Here is a 17080-nt window from a genome sequence, read left to right on the forward strand (position 1 = left end):
ACTTGGAAAATATAGAACAAGGTTATGTATAGTTACATAGAGTTCCACTATATATACAATTATTTTTTTTTGAGTAGGTAAATTAAGATTTTTAATTGGAATTTCAGTATCAACTCTCAAAAGCCAATAGAATGAATATACAGAGAAGTAGAAGGATATAGTAGACCTGAAAAGCACTGTCAGCATAATGAAGACTTATACAGTTTTCACACAATGATAAGATACAAATTCTGTTCAGGTTCCCACAGACTGTTAACTGTGAGACATTGGAACATATGCAGGTACATAAAGTGCAAAAATTTCATGGTCTGAAGGTATTGAAATCATACAGAGTCTGTTTTCTTTATTGCTGTGGAATTATGTTAGAGATCAGTTTCAAAAGATATTTGAAAATACTTTTAAGTGTGATGTGACATGTACCAAGAGAGATCTTCAGCTTAGCCATCAAAAGCCTCAATAAAGTTAGGCTGAAAAAAACACAGAGGATGATTGCAGAGAAAAAAGCATTTAAATGAGAAATTAGTATTAAAGATACTTTGAACAAAATCACATGTATTTGGAAATTAAATGTCTACTTTTAAATGATGGGTGTATCTAAGAAGGAAAATTACAAAATATTTGTAATAGAATAAAGACAAAAAAAATTTACCAGAATTTGTTGCATGCAGCTGAAGCTGCTCAATGCAGTTAAATACAATGTGGAGTCTTAAGATATGAAAACAAATAAGGAACACTAGCATGAAATTTTGTGAAATTTGAACAAAATCTGTACTTTGGTTAGTAATACTGTATCATGTGTTGATTTCCTGTTTTTTGGTTTTTTTTACAACATAGCATTTCTTTATATTCTCAGAATTGGATTAGAAGTTTCAAGCCTCATTCAATTTTTTTTTTTTTAATCACTAAGATAATGAATTTTCTTTAGCAGTAATAGTATATACTAAACTGCATGGAACTGTGTCAAAGTTTTGAGTGAATATAAATTAGAAATCTGGCATTCTGTTCATACTAAGTCAAACAAGTGGAATCAAAATGTCATAAACTTTTATCTAGGCAAAAATTCATAAATTCTCTAAAATATATACTATATATATATATGTATACAAAAGCTTTTGTACTACACTTGATAAAGGCTTGAGAAAGAATAACAACAACAAAGAGAGATGGAGAAATTGGAGAACATAACCAAATGAAATGGAACACTGAATATGAAATAGAAGAAGTGAAACTAGGTAAAAATAAAACATATAGTCCAGTTGTTTTTAAACGCGGCTGCTCATTAGAAACACACCTAGAGCTTCAGAGAAGAATAGCAATAACTGGGCATTTGTATTTTTAAAAAATTCTAAGATAATTCTGTTATGCATCTGGATTTTAAAAAATAGTTACAAGTTTTTCTATTAAAGTAGTCATTTTAGTGATACAGAGTTCTATTATTTTCTGTTGACCAATCACGATACAATAGTATTAAGGGAATAATAGTACATAACCATAACAGTAAAAGATGTTTATCAGTTTTCACAGTCAAGAGCCAGACAGAAAATAAAAGACAATTACAGTTGCAACCATAAAGGAAACATAATTAACCTAACACTTTAAAATAGTTGCATACAATTTAGGGATTAAGTAGAGTGATGTGGTAAGTGGAAGTGCATATATGCACATGTTCTGATCTGCCCAGCCAGTCTGTGTCTTTTGGTTGGTGCATTTAATCCATTTACAGTTAAGGTAATTATCAACATGTGATCGTATTACCATTTTCTTAGTTGTTTGGGGTTTATTTTGTGTAAGTCTTTTCCTTCTCTTGTGTTTCCTGCCTAGAAAAGTTCCTTTAGTATTTGTTGTAACACTGGTTTAGTGGTGCTGAGTTCTCTTAACTTTTGCATGTCTGGAAAGCATTTGATTTCTCCATCAAATCTGAATGAGAGTCTTGCTGTGTAGAGTATCCTTGGTTGTAGGTTCTTCCCTTTCACCAGTTGAAATATATCGTGCCATTCCCTTCTGGGTCATAGAATTTCTGTTGAGAAATCAGCTGATAGCCTATAGGAGTTCCCTTGTATGTTATTTGTCATTTTTCCTTTGTTGCTTTTAATATTTTATCTTTATCTTTAATTTTCATCATTTTGATTACTATGTGTCTTGCTGTGTTCCTCCTTGGGTTTATCCTGCCTGGGACTCTCTGTGCTTCCTGGACTTAGTTGACTATTTCCTTTCCCATGTTAGAGAATTTTTCAGCTGTTATTTCTTCAGATATTTTCTTGGGTCCTTTCTCTCTCTCTTTCCTCCTAGGACCTGTATAATGTGAATGTTGGTGTGTTTAATGCTGTCCCAGAGGTCTCTAAGGCTGCCTTCATTTCTTTTCATTCTTTTTCTATTCTGTTCTGTGACAGTGATTTCCATCATCTGTCCTCCAGGTCTTAACCATTCTTTTGCTTCAGTTATCCTGCTGTTGATTCCTTCTGTAGCAGTAGGAATTGTTCTTCTGTTTGTTCTTTAGTTCTTCTAGGTCTTTGTTGCATCTTCTCAATCTTTGCCTCCGTTCTTTTTCCAAGATCTTGGATCATCATCACTGTATTTATTCTGAATTCTTTTTCTGGAAGGTTGCCAATCTCCACTTTATTTGGGTGTTTTTCTGAGGTCTTATCTTGGCCCTTCATCTGGGACAAAACTCTCTGCTTTTTCATCCTGGTTAACTTTCTGTAGTGTGGTTTTGGTTCCAGCCACTGTGGGATTGTGGTTCTTCTTGCTTCTTCTGTCTGCCGTCTGGCGTAGGAGGCTGAGTCTTGTGTAAGATTCCTGATGAGAAGGAGTGGTGGTGGGGAAAACTGAGTCTTGCTCTAGTGGACAGGGCCGGGCTCAGTAAAACTAATCCAATTATTCACTGATGAGTGCTCCCTCCTTGTTAGTTGTTTGACCTGAGGTGACCTAGCGCTGGGGTCTGTGGGCTCTCTGGTAGGGTTAATGGTGACCTCCAGTAGGACTTAGGCCAAGGGGCCCATTCCGGGACTGCCACTGCCAGGGACCCCAAGCCATGGCCCACCCATACCTCCACAGGAGACACTCTTAACACTAGCAAGTAGGTCTGGTTCAATCTCCTGTGAAGTTACTGCTCCTTTCTCCTGGATCGTGGCGTGCACAAGATTTTGTTCGTGCCCTCCAAGAGTGGAGTCTGTTTTCCCCAGTCCTGTGGAAGTCCTGTAATCAAATCCCACTGTCCTTCAAAGTCAGATTCCCTTGGGATCCCCCATCCTTTTGCTGGATCCTCAGGTTGGGAGGCCTGACATGAGGCTTAGAACCTTCACAACAGTAAGAAAACTTCTTTGGTATTACTGTTCTCCAGATTGTGGGGTGCCCACCTGGAAGGCACGGGATTTGAATTTACCGTGTTTGTGCCCCCTCCTACCGTCTTGTTTCAACTTCTTTGTGTTTGGACGTGTGGTATCTTTTTTGGTGGTTCCAGCATTATCCTGTCATTGGTTGTTCAACAGCTAGATGTGATTTTGGTGCTCTTGCAGGAGGAGATGAGTATACATCCTTCTGCTCCACCTTCTTGAGGATGACATTTTTCGCAATTAGGATAATAGGATATTCTTGTCCTGAAAATAAGCATTTTTAAGATTTTAATAGCCTCTTAAATGATTTTTAAATGATAATGACTCAGCAATTCACATTCCCAGTTACAAACTGCCAATTACTGCTGGAAGAGGTGGAGAGGGTGAAGATTATGGTAGCACTTTGGTATTCCAAATCCCCTGGTTCCTGACAGATAGGCGGAGGATAATTCCTGAAAGCTTGTCTGCTTGGTGTGCTGAATTGTGTCACCCTTGATCTGGTGGGAGAGCAGTAACTAACTTCCATTCACGTAAAGTTTTGCAGGCCCTGGAGGTACTCCCTGTGGCACCACCACCTGAGCCAAGACCACTGACAGCAGAAGAACTGAAGCGACTAGAAGAACAAGAAGAAGATACATTTAGAGAACTGAGGATTTTTTTAAGAAATGTCACACATAGGCTTGCTATTGACAAGCGATTCAGAATATTTACTAAACCTGTTGACCCTGATGAGGTATTAACTTAGTCTTTGGATCAGAATGCTTCAGACTTAGAGAATATTTGAATAGCTTTATGTGTGTCCCTCTGTACTCTCTGAACTTGCTTTCTTATTTAGAAGCGTCAAGTAGTATTCTCAGCACATAGAGGCTTCAAGAGTTATGTAAGGCGTTTTCCTTTCCTGCAGAGCATAGACAATTAACTTTGCCCAACTCAAATGTTCTAGAAGTAACTTGAGAATGTCTTAATGCTACATGACATTCCTGTGACGTTCACAGTAAAGAATGCGGTCCTAAGTTGGCATTGAAGGGTGGGTGGCGTTTGGATAAGCAAAGAGGCTTAAGGTGTTACTGGAGATATAGGTGCCCAAGAATGAGAATGAACATAAAACAAAAGCCACCTTAAATACAGAGTTTCACATTAATATATTTTCATTATCTCTTACGTATATATTCTCTCCTGTTTTGCCTGGCAGAAAAACTTGACTCAAATTTTTCAGTGTTCAGAGTTAGTTTGTGATTTGGTCATTTGTTTGAATTTTAGGTTCCTGATTACGTCACTGTAATAAAGCAACCAATGGACCTTTCATCTGTAATCAGTAAAATTGATCTCCACAAGTATCTAACTGTGAAAGATTATTTGAGTGATATTGATCTGATCTGTAGTAATGCTTTAGAATACAATCCAGATAGAGATCCTGGAGGTGAGCATTTAGTGGGTTTTGTTTTATTTTGTTTTGTTTTGTTTTAATCTCAAGGAGTGGAATGAGGGCTGCTAACACTTAGTGAAGGGTGATTTTATACTTGGTGCTATATTAGAAGCGTTTTACATTCACAGTGCCATTCAGTCCTAATGAAACACAAAATTGCATAACAGTTTAGCTTGTTTTTGTTTGTTAATGTTCTTTCTCAAAATAGGAAAATAAAAACTCTAATAAATTTGAAAGGATTTTTTTAGTTAAGACCATTACAATTTTTATTACAACAAAGTAATATAATACTCGCTAACAGACTAAGTCCCCCATTTCCTTTCTCCAAAGGTAAGTGTAAGTAAGTGTTAGTTGCTCAGTCATGCCCAACTCTTTGCGACCCCATGGACTGCAGCCCACTAGGCTCCTGTGTCCATGAGATGTTCCAGGCAATGATACTGGAGTGGGTTGCCAGAGATCGAACCTGGGTCTCCTACACTATAGGCAGATTCTTTACTGACTGAGCTACAAGGAAAGCCCCATCTCCAAAGGTGGATGCTGTTAAATTTAGGGCTATCTTTCCAGACCTTTTCTATGCATAGAATGTATCTACAGTCTACCTCACCTACACAGGCTATTAAATAAAATGTATAAAGTAAGAGATTTTTAGGTGATAGATTTGTTTATATGTATAATGATATATTCAGATATCTATATATGTTATAAACTTACTGATTTCCAAAAAAATACTCTTTCAGGTTCTTTTTCTTAGCTTCTTGCTGTATGAATGCCCTATCCTTAACTGTGTTGCTGGATAATTTTTTTTAATAGTTCTATTTCCTGTGTTGACTCTCTTTAACATTGGCATTCTGTTTTTAAATTTGTCGTGCTTAAAAATTAGATTGATTTCCACCACTGAGACTTTACCCAATGATTTAAAAGCCCACTATTCTTCCCTCACCAGTCTTCTACCCCACCTTCCGTAGGCTCTGTCCTGCAGTTCAGAGTTCTGGAGGTAGCAGTGGGCAACAGGCTGCCAAGTTGGGAAAACCCCTTACTTGTAGAAAGAAGGAAGCTTCTCCTGGAAGAAGTAGGCTGCTTCTGTTTCCTTGCAGTCATACTGCTGCTGCTTCCCGTTCTGACCATTCTGACAAATGTAAAATTACTTCAGGGCAGTGGTGTTCACACTTGAGATAGCACCAACATCTCCTTCAGGACATGCTAAGGTGCAGCTGGCCGGGCCCCACCTCCACAGGTTTTGATTCTTTAGATTCAGGACTGGAGAATGTGCATCCTGACAAATTCCCCCGTGGTGCCAAGGCTACTGTACTGAATGAAGTTGGCCCGGGCTTTCTTCAGGTCATGTTAGAAGCCCCCAGCAGCATCCCTTCTGCTGTCACAGCCGTTTCTGTCTGCTGTAAACTGAATGTTGTGCGACTGCTGCAGCACCCTCCTGCCCTGTGAGGGGGACTGATCCAGCTGTTCACGCAAATTTACACTCACTTACGATCTGCCTTTGTTTACCTTGAGACATATTCCAGTTCATGGCACTTAGACTCAGTTTAGGATTTTTTCCCAGTGCTTCCTATGTAGTGTTGCTGTTTCATTGTCTTTGTTTAGTTTCTCAGTCAGTGTCGTAACATCCTCTATATCTCTTCCAAAATTGTTTTACATCCCCTGTTCACTCATGACCCTGATAGCCTTCCTTGCGGTTTTTGTGTCATTGTATTGTTGTTTAGTTTTGCTGTTGGCTGATTCTTACATTTTCCTTGGTGTTTCAAAGGGATTTAGCTGGGACAGGACAGTGAAATTGGGTTTAGTCTGCTGTGTGGAATCAAATGTCCAGAACATTAGATGAGCATCAAAACCAGAAATAACACAGTTCCAGTAACTTTTACTATTCATGGTGGAAGTAAAAAACAAATTGTAATGGCTATAATCTTAGCCCAACATGTAAAATTAACTTTTGTTGAATTATTAAAAGGAAACCGTTTTAAAATTCTTTCTTTATTCCATAGATCGTCTTATTAGGCATAGAGCCTGTGCTTTAAGAGATACTGCCTATGCAATAATTAAAGAAGAACTTGATGAAGACTTTGAGCAGCTTTGTGAAGAAATTCAGGAATCTAGAAAGAAGAGAGGTAGGAAAATGATTTGACATCAGAAAGAGATGCTTTAAATGTATTGAGTACTCATAATTCTCCATGTAATTTTTATATCTGAAAATTTTATTTGATATTCCACATGTCTGTTTATAAGGTTGTAGCTCTTCTAAATATGCCCCATCTTACTACCATGTAATGCCAAAGCAAAATTCCACTCCTGCTGGTGATAAAAAATCAGATCCAGAGCAAAGCGAAAAGCCAAACAGGCCCAGTACTCCTATGGCTTGCAGCACTCCTGGTAAGTGCACCTGGGTGATTTTTACTTACGAGATGCTAGCCTTTATTCTCTTCTGATGCTGTTTACTTTTCTCCCTCAGTTTCCTTTGTCTATATTGATGCCACTCGTTACATTGATTTCATTTCTATTAAGGCAACTTTGCATTCTTTAAATAAACCCATGCTTGCAGTGAGGTACCATTTGCAATCCCAATTCACCTTTCAGTTTACAATCTAATTGTGGGTTGACTTGATTTGAAACTGATTTTTGCTTCCTATAATCCTAATCTATTTCCTGTTCGCTCTTTATTCGTAGGGTATAACTCCACAGAGTACCCACCCAAATTCTGTGGATTTTCCAAAACCTCTTCCTTGGCAGGCTCCTAGGCAGGCTCCTAATTCCAGTTTTTACTTTTAAAGCTCTGTGAATATCAGACTGTCCTCAGCTTCTTAGCCTCTCAGCTATTCATCTGTTTTCCAAGATTTGGGTGCCATAATTCCTCAGTGCTTTTAAACAGAATGTTCATAGAAACTATTCATACTAGCCCAACTAATGCCGATAAACAGTAGAATGGAAAAATATAGATTATTATACAGAAGTGAGAATTATTAAACTTCACGTAAATACAACACTATGGATGACTTTCCCAAATATGAGATTGCACAGTGGTTATACTGTGTCTAGGCAGAAGTTTTAATCTCTATATACCATAGTTTCTTCATCTGTAAAATGATGTTGAGGAATGGTAGCACACCTGATCGGGTTAAAGTGGAATTTCAATGAGTCAGCACATATGAAGGCCTTAGAAGAGTTCCTACTTCATGGTAAGCACTTGATAAGTGTAGGCTGTTTTTAGTCTTGCCCTTTCTTCAGTTCTTTCCTCATACTACTGCCAAAATTACCTTTGCAATATGTGCATTAAAAAATTCATACCATTGTTGGAGTTTCCTGAGATGGAAGGGAGGTTCAAGAGGGTGGGGATATATGTATACCTATAGCTGATTTCATGTTTGACAGAAAACAACAAAATTCTGTAAAGCAATTATCCTTCAATTAAAAAATTAATTAAAGAAAAAAATTTATGTCTTTGCCCTCCTTAAAATTATTGAACTTTTAAAAAAATTATTCAGGATGAAATCCAGATTCCTTGGAATAACAGGTCATTGCCCACTTTCTGCCTTCTCACAGTACTACTTTTGTTCATCTATTCCAGCCATACCATACTGTGGTGATAGCTCAGATTTTCCTCTTAATATCTCAGGAGGTATTTTTTCCTCCACTTAACTTAAACTTTAAAAAGTTGTTGAACGTTCTCTTACTCTTTTTCTTAAATTCTTTGAAGCTCAGCTGAAGAGAAAAATCCGCAAAAAATCAAAGTGGTACTTGGGCACCATAACAAAACGAAGGAAGATCTCACAGGCAAAAGACGACAGCCAAAATGTCACAGGTGACAAAATTGAGAGTGATACAGAGGAAAATCAAGACACAAGCGTAGACCACAATGAGACCGGAAACACAGGGGAGTCTTCGATGGAAGAGAACGAGAAGCAGCAAAATGCCTCTGAAAGCAAAACAGAATTAGAAAATAACAGTTCCAGTACTTGGGTTGAGAATGAACCTGAAGAATCTGGAAAGACTACAGCATGTACAGAATTGAGGAAAGATAAGGTTGCTTATAATGGAGATGCTTCTAGCTCTCGAATAATAGACATTTTTGATGAAAATGAAGCAAAAGGTAAGTCTCAGTGAAGCAACTTACTAATTTTAAAGACGTTTCATTCAGGGTTCTTTAACAGTTAATTGCATCTCAGTTAACTCTTTTTCCTTGTTTTTCAGAGTACAAGAGTTAATTAGGGAAGATGGCATTATTTTATTTAATAAGATTAAACTATTAGTATTAAATAGTAATAAGATACCATTATTTTATTAAATAACAGTAAATGACTGTGGTTAAAAGCAGACTGTAGTGGGACTTCTGGTGTCCAGTGGCTAAAACTGTGTTCCCAATGCAGGCAACCTCGGTTTGATCTTAGGACAGGAAATTGATCCCACATGCCACAACTGAGACCTGGTGCAGCCAAATAAGTAAACACTTTTTTAAAAGCACAGTATAGCATCAGACAGACCTGGTTTTGAGCCGCTAGTCCACTGCTTAGTAGCTTGTGACCTTGGTTAAGATTCTTGCCCCATCAACCTCAGTTTTCTCATTTGCAAGATTGGGGGTAGATAGTGCTGGGAAGTAAGATATTCTGAGGATTGAATAAAGTACTCCATCTAAAGCATGTAGCAAAGTGCTTGGCTATACAATTTTTAAAACCTGGCAGGATACCCTCTCATTTTTAAGCAGGATAAGCAGTTTCCTGTGATTTCTTGCTGAGTGATGTGAAACAACTGTTATTCACCCCCATCATTCCTCTATCCCTATTGTAGGTGAAATCCCATATCATTTATACTGTATTTATTCTAATGGTCCCTGCTCCCAAAGATTTTCATTTAGAATTGTCTTCTGTCTGTATCTTCTTGAACCTTTGGCATTAGATTTGTTTGGTTTTTGGAAAAGCCAAACATTTAGTCTTACAAAGCAGAAAGAAGGGTAACGAGGTCAAAAATTTGTTTTGGTCAGAAACAAGTATTAGCTAAGTTAATGAGACTGGTTTCCTTCAGTGGCTTGTAGGGGTAATATTTTTTGAGGACTTCCTTGAAATGAATTCTAGTGTGTTTAAGTAATCTTAGAATGGTTTAGGATATATCCTTTTGAATGTGGATATTTAAAATGTTAATCCTCTGACTGTAAAATTTTGTATGTTCTATTTAAGTTCAGCATTTATTTTTGTTTTATCATTATCTTTTCTAAAAGAACACTATTTAGTGAGACCAGGCACCTATTTACACTTGTCCGGAGATTTGGGTTCTTGTCCTGGCCCTTAGAATGGTTAGGTATATTGACCTTAGAAAAACCTCTTCACTTTTCTTTGGCCTTGTTCTTTCGCCTCTTAGTTAAGTAGATTGTTATAAATCAGAGATAGGCAAACTTTATCTAAAGGGCCAGATAGTCACAACTACTCAATCCTGCTGGAAAAGCCATATTGATACACTTAATGTAAAGTGGGTGTGGTTGTGTGCTAATAAAACTTGAATTATGGTAGTAGACCAGATTTAGCTTATGTGTAGTAGTCTGTACTGAAGCCCCTTCCAGCTCTTAAGTATCATTAATTTTTTTTTTTTTTTACGTGCTACACAGCATGGGGGAATCTTAGTTCAATCCCAGTGACCAGGGACGGAGAAGGCAATGGCACCCCACTCCAGTACTCTTGCCTGGAAAATCCCATGGACGGAGGAGCCTGGTGGGCTGCAGTCCATGGGGTCGCAAAGAGTTGAACACGACTGAGCGACGTCACTTTCACTTTTCACTTTCATGCATTGGAGAAGGAAATGGCAACCCACTCCAGTGTTCTTCCAACCCACTCCAGTGTTCTTGCCTGGAGAATCCCAGGGACGGGGGAGCCTGGTGGGCTGCTGTCTGTGGGGTTGCACAGAGTCGGACACGACTGAAGCAACTTAGCAGCAGCAGCAGCAGTGACCAGGGATTGAACCTGTGCCCCCTGCAAGGGAAGCTCAGAGTCCTAAGCATTGGCTTGCATATATGCGTACTCAGTCTTTGTGACCCTATGGACTGTAGCCTGCCAGGCTCCTGTGTCCATGGGATTCTCCAAGCAAGAATACTGGAGTAAGTTGAATTTCCTTCTCCACCTAACCACTGGACTGCCAGGCAATTCCCTGTCCTTAATTTTTGAGTGTGTAAATGGTAGCATCTTAATCTTAGAGTCAATAAATGAGAACAGAGATTTGTGTTTAAGTAAATATGTCCTGCTGCTTAATCAGCCTAATGTTTATTTTAGGCATTATAAAATGTCTGTGAAACAGACAAATAGTAGTTATTTTTTCATTCTAGAAATGTGTGTTCTGCGAATGACTCGAGCTAGACGTTCCCAAGTAGAGCAACAGCAGCTCATCAGTGTTGAAAAGGCTTTGGCAATCCTTTCTCAGCCCACACCCTCACTTGTTGTGGACCATGAGCGACTGAAAGTATGTAAATTAAAATCACAATGCTTTCATTGTATGAATTAGAAACATAACTCGCCAAAAGCGGGATTGTAATAGTACATTATTTCAATTTGGCTTGCAATAAATATATTTTATAGAAGAATAAACTTGGTATAGTTTGATGTTACCAGTGAAACTCAGTAACTTTCATTAAGGCAGTGATTGAAGATGACTAGTGTATTAACATTACTGTTTTTGACATATTAATACTTGTCTATACCACTTATCCCATACATAGTTTGTATGACCATACCTATGACCACTTTAGTTGGTTTTTACTTAACCATGGTTGCATGTTTTTGTTGGACTACAAGGCAATGGCATATCATGATAGGACCAGACTTGAGAAATCACAGAAATTCAGTAGGTCCATTTCAGTCATGACAAAAAACCCTGATCAGATGGAAAACCTTTTTTGAAGAAAAGAACCCTGAAGTGGTGCAATATTTCATCATTTATGTCCTGTCTCTTTTTGTTTCACATAACAATTAATTCTAGCATATATTAATCATAGTGACATAAAATATTCTACAAAAATGCCTTTTTTCTTGTTAGTCTAGTTTGAGATTATTTTTTAACTTGTCTGAAGAGACTGATGGCTATAATTGAAATTGGCAACCTCATCAGCTGTAGTTTTTAGGATGAGAGGCCAGAGTCATAGAATGTTGATAAAGGTAGCTTGCACTTGAATGCCAGAACCACTGTTAGAGACTGCAGTGTCTTATCGATGACTTGATCTGCCCTCTCTCTGGCTTATATGCTAAAAATGTCCCCAAATCTTCGAAATTAAAATGTCTCTGGGAATTTCTCTCACATATGTAAACACTTATGTTTTCTTTTAGAATCTTTTGAAGATTGTTGTTAAAAAAAGTCAAGAATACAATATTTTTCAGTTGGAAAATTTATATGCTATAATCAGCCAGTGTATTTATCAGCATCGCAGGGACTATGACAAAACAGCACTCGTTCAGGTAAACTCATCTATATGAGAAGTTAACTGATGATAAAAATTTCTAAATACCATTTTTAATGTGTGGGATTATGAATTATTTCTAGGTATAACCATGTTTTGTACTTTTTAAAATCTAGGACCTAAATTAGCTTGTATTTCTTTAATAAGCAGTAGAACACTGAAGTATCTATAAACTATGAAAAATCTTTTTTGTGTGTGTATGAATGAAGATATATAGCTCATTTTCAAGACAGACTTAAGATAGGCCTATTTGTCTTTATTTAATCTGCTTTATAGTGGATGTGTGTGCTTAGTCACTGTCGTGTTCAACTCTTGGTGACACCATGGACTGTAGCCTGCCAGGCTCCTCATCCATGAGATTCTCCAGGCAAGAGTACTAGAGTGGGTTGCCATGCCCTCCTCCAGGGCATCTTCCCAACCCAGGGATTGAACCCAGGTCTCCTGCATTGCAAGGCGGATTCTTTACCATCTGAGCTACCAGGGAAGCCCTATCCGAGTACTAATGTTTAAAAATAGATATTGACTAATGCCTATATAGTATTTCATATATATATACACACGCACATATAACTCGCTACCTACTATATACCTGCTAGTAAGTAATATATACAGTATTTATATCTAATAAAGTATACTGTGGTATCTATATAGTATAAATATATGTAACAGTAGTACCTATAAACTGTTAATATCTAATAAGTACACCAGTGCCTTGGTTAATAACTATATGAATTTAATGTAAGATGAAAGCATCTCAGACTTTAATTCAAAAGAGATTTAAATAATGAAGTCCCATCAGTGTTAACAGTCTATGTGATAGTCATAAATACTGAACAAAATTTGTTTCTCTCTCAATTATATACATGGGTAATGATGTCCTTAGGGTTGTTAGGTGCAAAAGAAAACCAGCAATGGAGTAATGTTCTTTAGTGTTTTCTGCATTGAAACTTACTGTTTTTCCCTCCTATCCTTTATCTAGAAAATGGAACAAGAAGTAGAAAACTTCAGTTGTTCCAGATCATGATGTCATGGTACCAAGTATCTTTTATATTCAGTTCCTATTTAATTCACCTTTGTCATGTTGACGTAACTGATACAAGATGAAATCCTGAATCTCTAAGGAAAAGAGTAAAATAGTAATTAAAAATATTTAAACTCTTCTGGTATTTATATACATGTGTAAGATAAATTGCAGAGATAACTGATAAATATTTGATTGAACAAGTCATTGTAGTAATACTATTGCTATTGTTATCAGTAAAGTGTGGCCAACTCCTAATAAAGATTATTTTGATAATTAATGTTTATGACACTTAGGAGTAATTAGTGACACTGATAGTTTTTGTTTTAAGCACTTTTAATTTTATCCTTCCTAAAACTAGTTTATTGTGTCAGACTAGAAACAACTTAACCATTGTGTCTTTGCCATCATTTCTGCCTTTAGCATCCTCTGCAAATTCACTTAAAAGCTCATGCTTGAGTCATGATTTACAGGAGGTCCCCTGAACAACTTCTAGGTGAACCACAGTTCTGTACTTCAATACCAAAATTAATGCTTTTTAGATAAACATTTTTTATCATTTAATTTGGATTAATAAAAAATTTTAAATTTTTTTGTTTTACTTTTATGTTATACATACAACAAATGTATTAACAACTACTTTGTTAAATATCTTTTTAACAATGCAAAGTTTTTATATATGAAAGCTATTTATATCCTTCTTAGGTTGTATTGTATAGATACCTTTTGTATACAATTATATAAATGTAAATATTATGAATTTTGTATTAATGATACCAAAAATGCATTTCTTAAAGCAATAAAAGCATTCACCACCATGCATTTACCCCCTCCCCCATTTTATTTCTTTTTCTTTGAGACATTCTAATATTTCTTTGCAAAACTTCTTTTGAGGGGAATAGGGGATAATGATCTTGTGAGAGATTCTGGATTCCAATACAGTTTCTGAGTTAAAGTGCTTTTTGTTGTTTTATCTGGATATTTTATTTAAAGCCTTCTAAAACTCAATAATTCAGATACCCTAATTAGTAGATACTGTCTTATGTAATGCATAATGGAATGCTAGTCACTGAAAATATTTAAGTGTATGTATATTCCTGGATTCACACACACACACACACGCATCTTCATTTTTAGTGAAATTTATTGTAACTTATAGTAGATTCATGCTTTTGTAACTAGGATTTTATTTTGTATGTATAGCTTCTGTAATAAATTGTAAAGGTAAAAATTGCTTCTCAATTCTGTTTCTTAATTATTTTATAATGTCCTAAAAATAATTCAGTGTGAAACAAGTGCAAAAATCTGTTTTATTACTGTGCATCATTTAAAATGCTATTGGCACTGGAATGTGTATATTCTTTAGTTACAAAGACTAATCTGCTCCTGTCCTTTGCATGACATACTGTGTATACACATGGAGAGTAATGTATCTACATTGCTGTGTAGGCTTTCAAAGCCATGCTGAAATTGCAAACCTAGAATGTCTCTCTCTCTCTCTCTCTCTTTTTATTGCTTAAAAGTATAATCAGGCTATTATATATATATTAAATATATATAACATATGTTATATGAAATATTTATTTTATGTATAACCTATATATTATATATTTTATATGCTATATTTATATTATAAATTATATTTCTATTTTATAATGTATACAAGTTATATGCATGATTTTATATATTTATATTATATTTTATAATTTATATTATATAAATATATTTATACATTATATTTTATAATATATTTTCTATATTTATACTTTATATTTATAATATAAATTTTATTTTATATATTTATATAATCAGGCTATTATATATATACTTATATATAAAAGTATAATCAGTAATTTAGACAGGAAAAAGAAATAGAAAGCATCCAAATTTAAAAGGAAGAAGTAAAACTATATTCACAGGTTATCTTACATGTGGAAAACCCTAAAGTATCCACAAAATATTGGTTAGAAGTAATAAATTTGACAAAGTTGCAGGATAGAAGATCAATATAGAAATCTGTTGTATTTCTGTGTACTAGCAACAAATGATGCAAAAAAGGAAACTAAGAAATAAATTCTATTTACAATAGCATCTAAGTCAGTAAGACACCTAGGAATAAATTTAACTAAAGAGGTTCAGACTTGTACACTGATAACTACGAAATGTTGCTGAAAGAAATTAAATAAGACCTAAGTAAATGGAAAGAGATCCTGTACTCCTGTATTAGAAGACTTGATGTTAAAATGACGGTATTTCCCAAAACAGTCTGCACATTTCATGCAGTACCTTTCAAAATCCCAATGGCCTTTTTGCAGAAATGGTAAAGTCAATCCAAAATTCATAATGAAACTGCAGGGGACCCTGAATAGCCAAAACGATCTTGAAAAAAGAAGAGGAAGTTGGAAGTCTCATACTTCTTTATTCCAAACCTTACACAAAGTTACATTAATAAGACAGTGTGATATTGGCATAAAGGATGGACATACAGATCAATGGAATAGAGCTGAGAGTTCAGAAGGAAGTCTATATCTGTCACGGTCAGTTGATTCTAACAATGGTGCCCCAGACCGTTCAATGGGGAGAGAATAGTGTCTTCAACAGATGGTGCTGGGGAAGCAATATTCACATGCCAAGGGATGAAGTTGGACTTCTACCCTACACCATATGTAAAACTTAACACAAAATGGATAGAAGACCTAAATTAAGAGCTAAAACTATAAAATTTTTTAGATGAAAACAAGACCTCAAATTTGATGATGATTTCTTAAATGTGGCTCAAAAAATAGCAGCTGAAGGAAAATCAAATTCATCAAAATTAAAAATGTTCATGGTTCTACATATAGTATCTATGTTACAATTATTATATAATTATGTAATTTAATATAATACTATCTTAAAACTCAACAAGAAAAAGACAATCCAGTAATGGCTGTTTATGATGACTTAACAGTTTAGAGGAGTACTGGTCAGATATTTTGGAAGACCCCCCTCTTCGGGAATTAGTCTGTTTTTCTCATGATTAGGTGGGGATTATGGGGGAGGAAGATCACAGAGCTAAAGTGATCATACCAAGGTTACATACTCTCAGTGTGAGTTATGACTTAATTGACCTTGATCACTTGGCAGAAGTAGTGTTTCTCTCCATTATGAAATTACTCTTTGGGTACTATGCTCTGGAAGGTCACTGTGTAGCTCAGTCTTAGGAATGAGAAGTTATGTTCCATACCCCCCCACCCTTTTTTTTTAAAACTGTTTCTATCAGCCATCCCTGTTAAGTGTGCACTGTGGGATCAACTGAGATTATTTGTCTCATTATCTTCTCTTCAGTACCAACCTGCTGCCATGTAACACACAGAATACATTTTTACTCAAAATAATGCAATTGAGAGATTACATAATTCTGTAATATCTGTAGACTCTTACTAAGATTCTGTAATAAAAGTGCCTTTACTAGGACTTGAGCATACAGTAACTATTTACTGATGGATATTATATGAGGGGTAAAAACTCCATTTTTAATTGACCTATAGTTGATTTGTAATGTTGTGTTAGTTTCATGTATACAGCAAAGTGATTCAGTTATATATATATCTATATCTGTGCATCAGTGTTTTCCTTTTTATCTGCTGCCTGGAAAATATATATTTGTATTTTTTAAAACATATATTTCTAGGGACTTCTGTGGTGGTCGAATGGTTAAGATTCCTAGTGGTTAAGACTTCCAATGCAGAGGGCATGGGTTCAGTCCCTGGTGGAGGAACTAAGATCCCACATGCCACGTGGTGCAGCCAAAAAATATATTTATCAAATATATATATAAGCAGAGAGGGGCAGAAGTGCTCTCAGCCCTTCCCTTCCAAAGA

At 35.9% G+C, this 17080-nt stretch overlaps 1 protein-coding gene across 1 annotated transcript in view; it reads left to right on the forward strand.

The window, feature by feature from the left end:
• The window catches only part of ATAD2 (ATPase family AAA domain containing 2), a 65527-nt gene extending 52307 nt beyond the window's left edge, over window positions 1-13220 (forward strand). Inside the window, exons 21-28 of the mRNA XM_052651796.1 lie at window positions 3869-4065; window positions 4593-4752; window positions 6756-6878; window positions 6997-7140; window positions 8462-8854; window positions 11072-11205; window positions 12066-12194; window positions 13176-13220. Of these exons, the coding sequence (XP_052507756.1) occupies window positions 3869-4065; window positions 4593-4752; window positions 6756-6878; window positions 6997-7140; window positions 8462-8854; window positions 11072-11205; window positions 12066-12194; window positions 13176-13220 (1325 nt within the window). The remainder of the gene's footprint in view (window positions 1-3868; window positions 4066-4592; window positions 4753-6755; window positions 6879-6996; window positions 7141-8461; window positions 8855-11071; window positions 11206-12065; window positions 12195-13175) is intronic.
• The last annotated feature ends 3860 nt before the right edge of the window (window positions 13221-17080 follow it).

Source organism: Budorcas taxicolor, chromosome 14 (assembly GCF_023091745.1).
Source record: "Budorcas taxicolor isolate Tak-1 chromosome 14, Takin1.1, whole genome shotgun sequence".
Lineage (NCBI taxonomy): Eukaryota > Metazoa > Chordata > Mammalia > Artiodactyla > Bovidae > Budorcas > Budorcas taxicolor.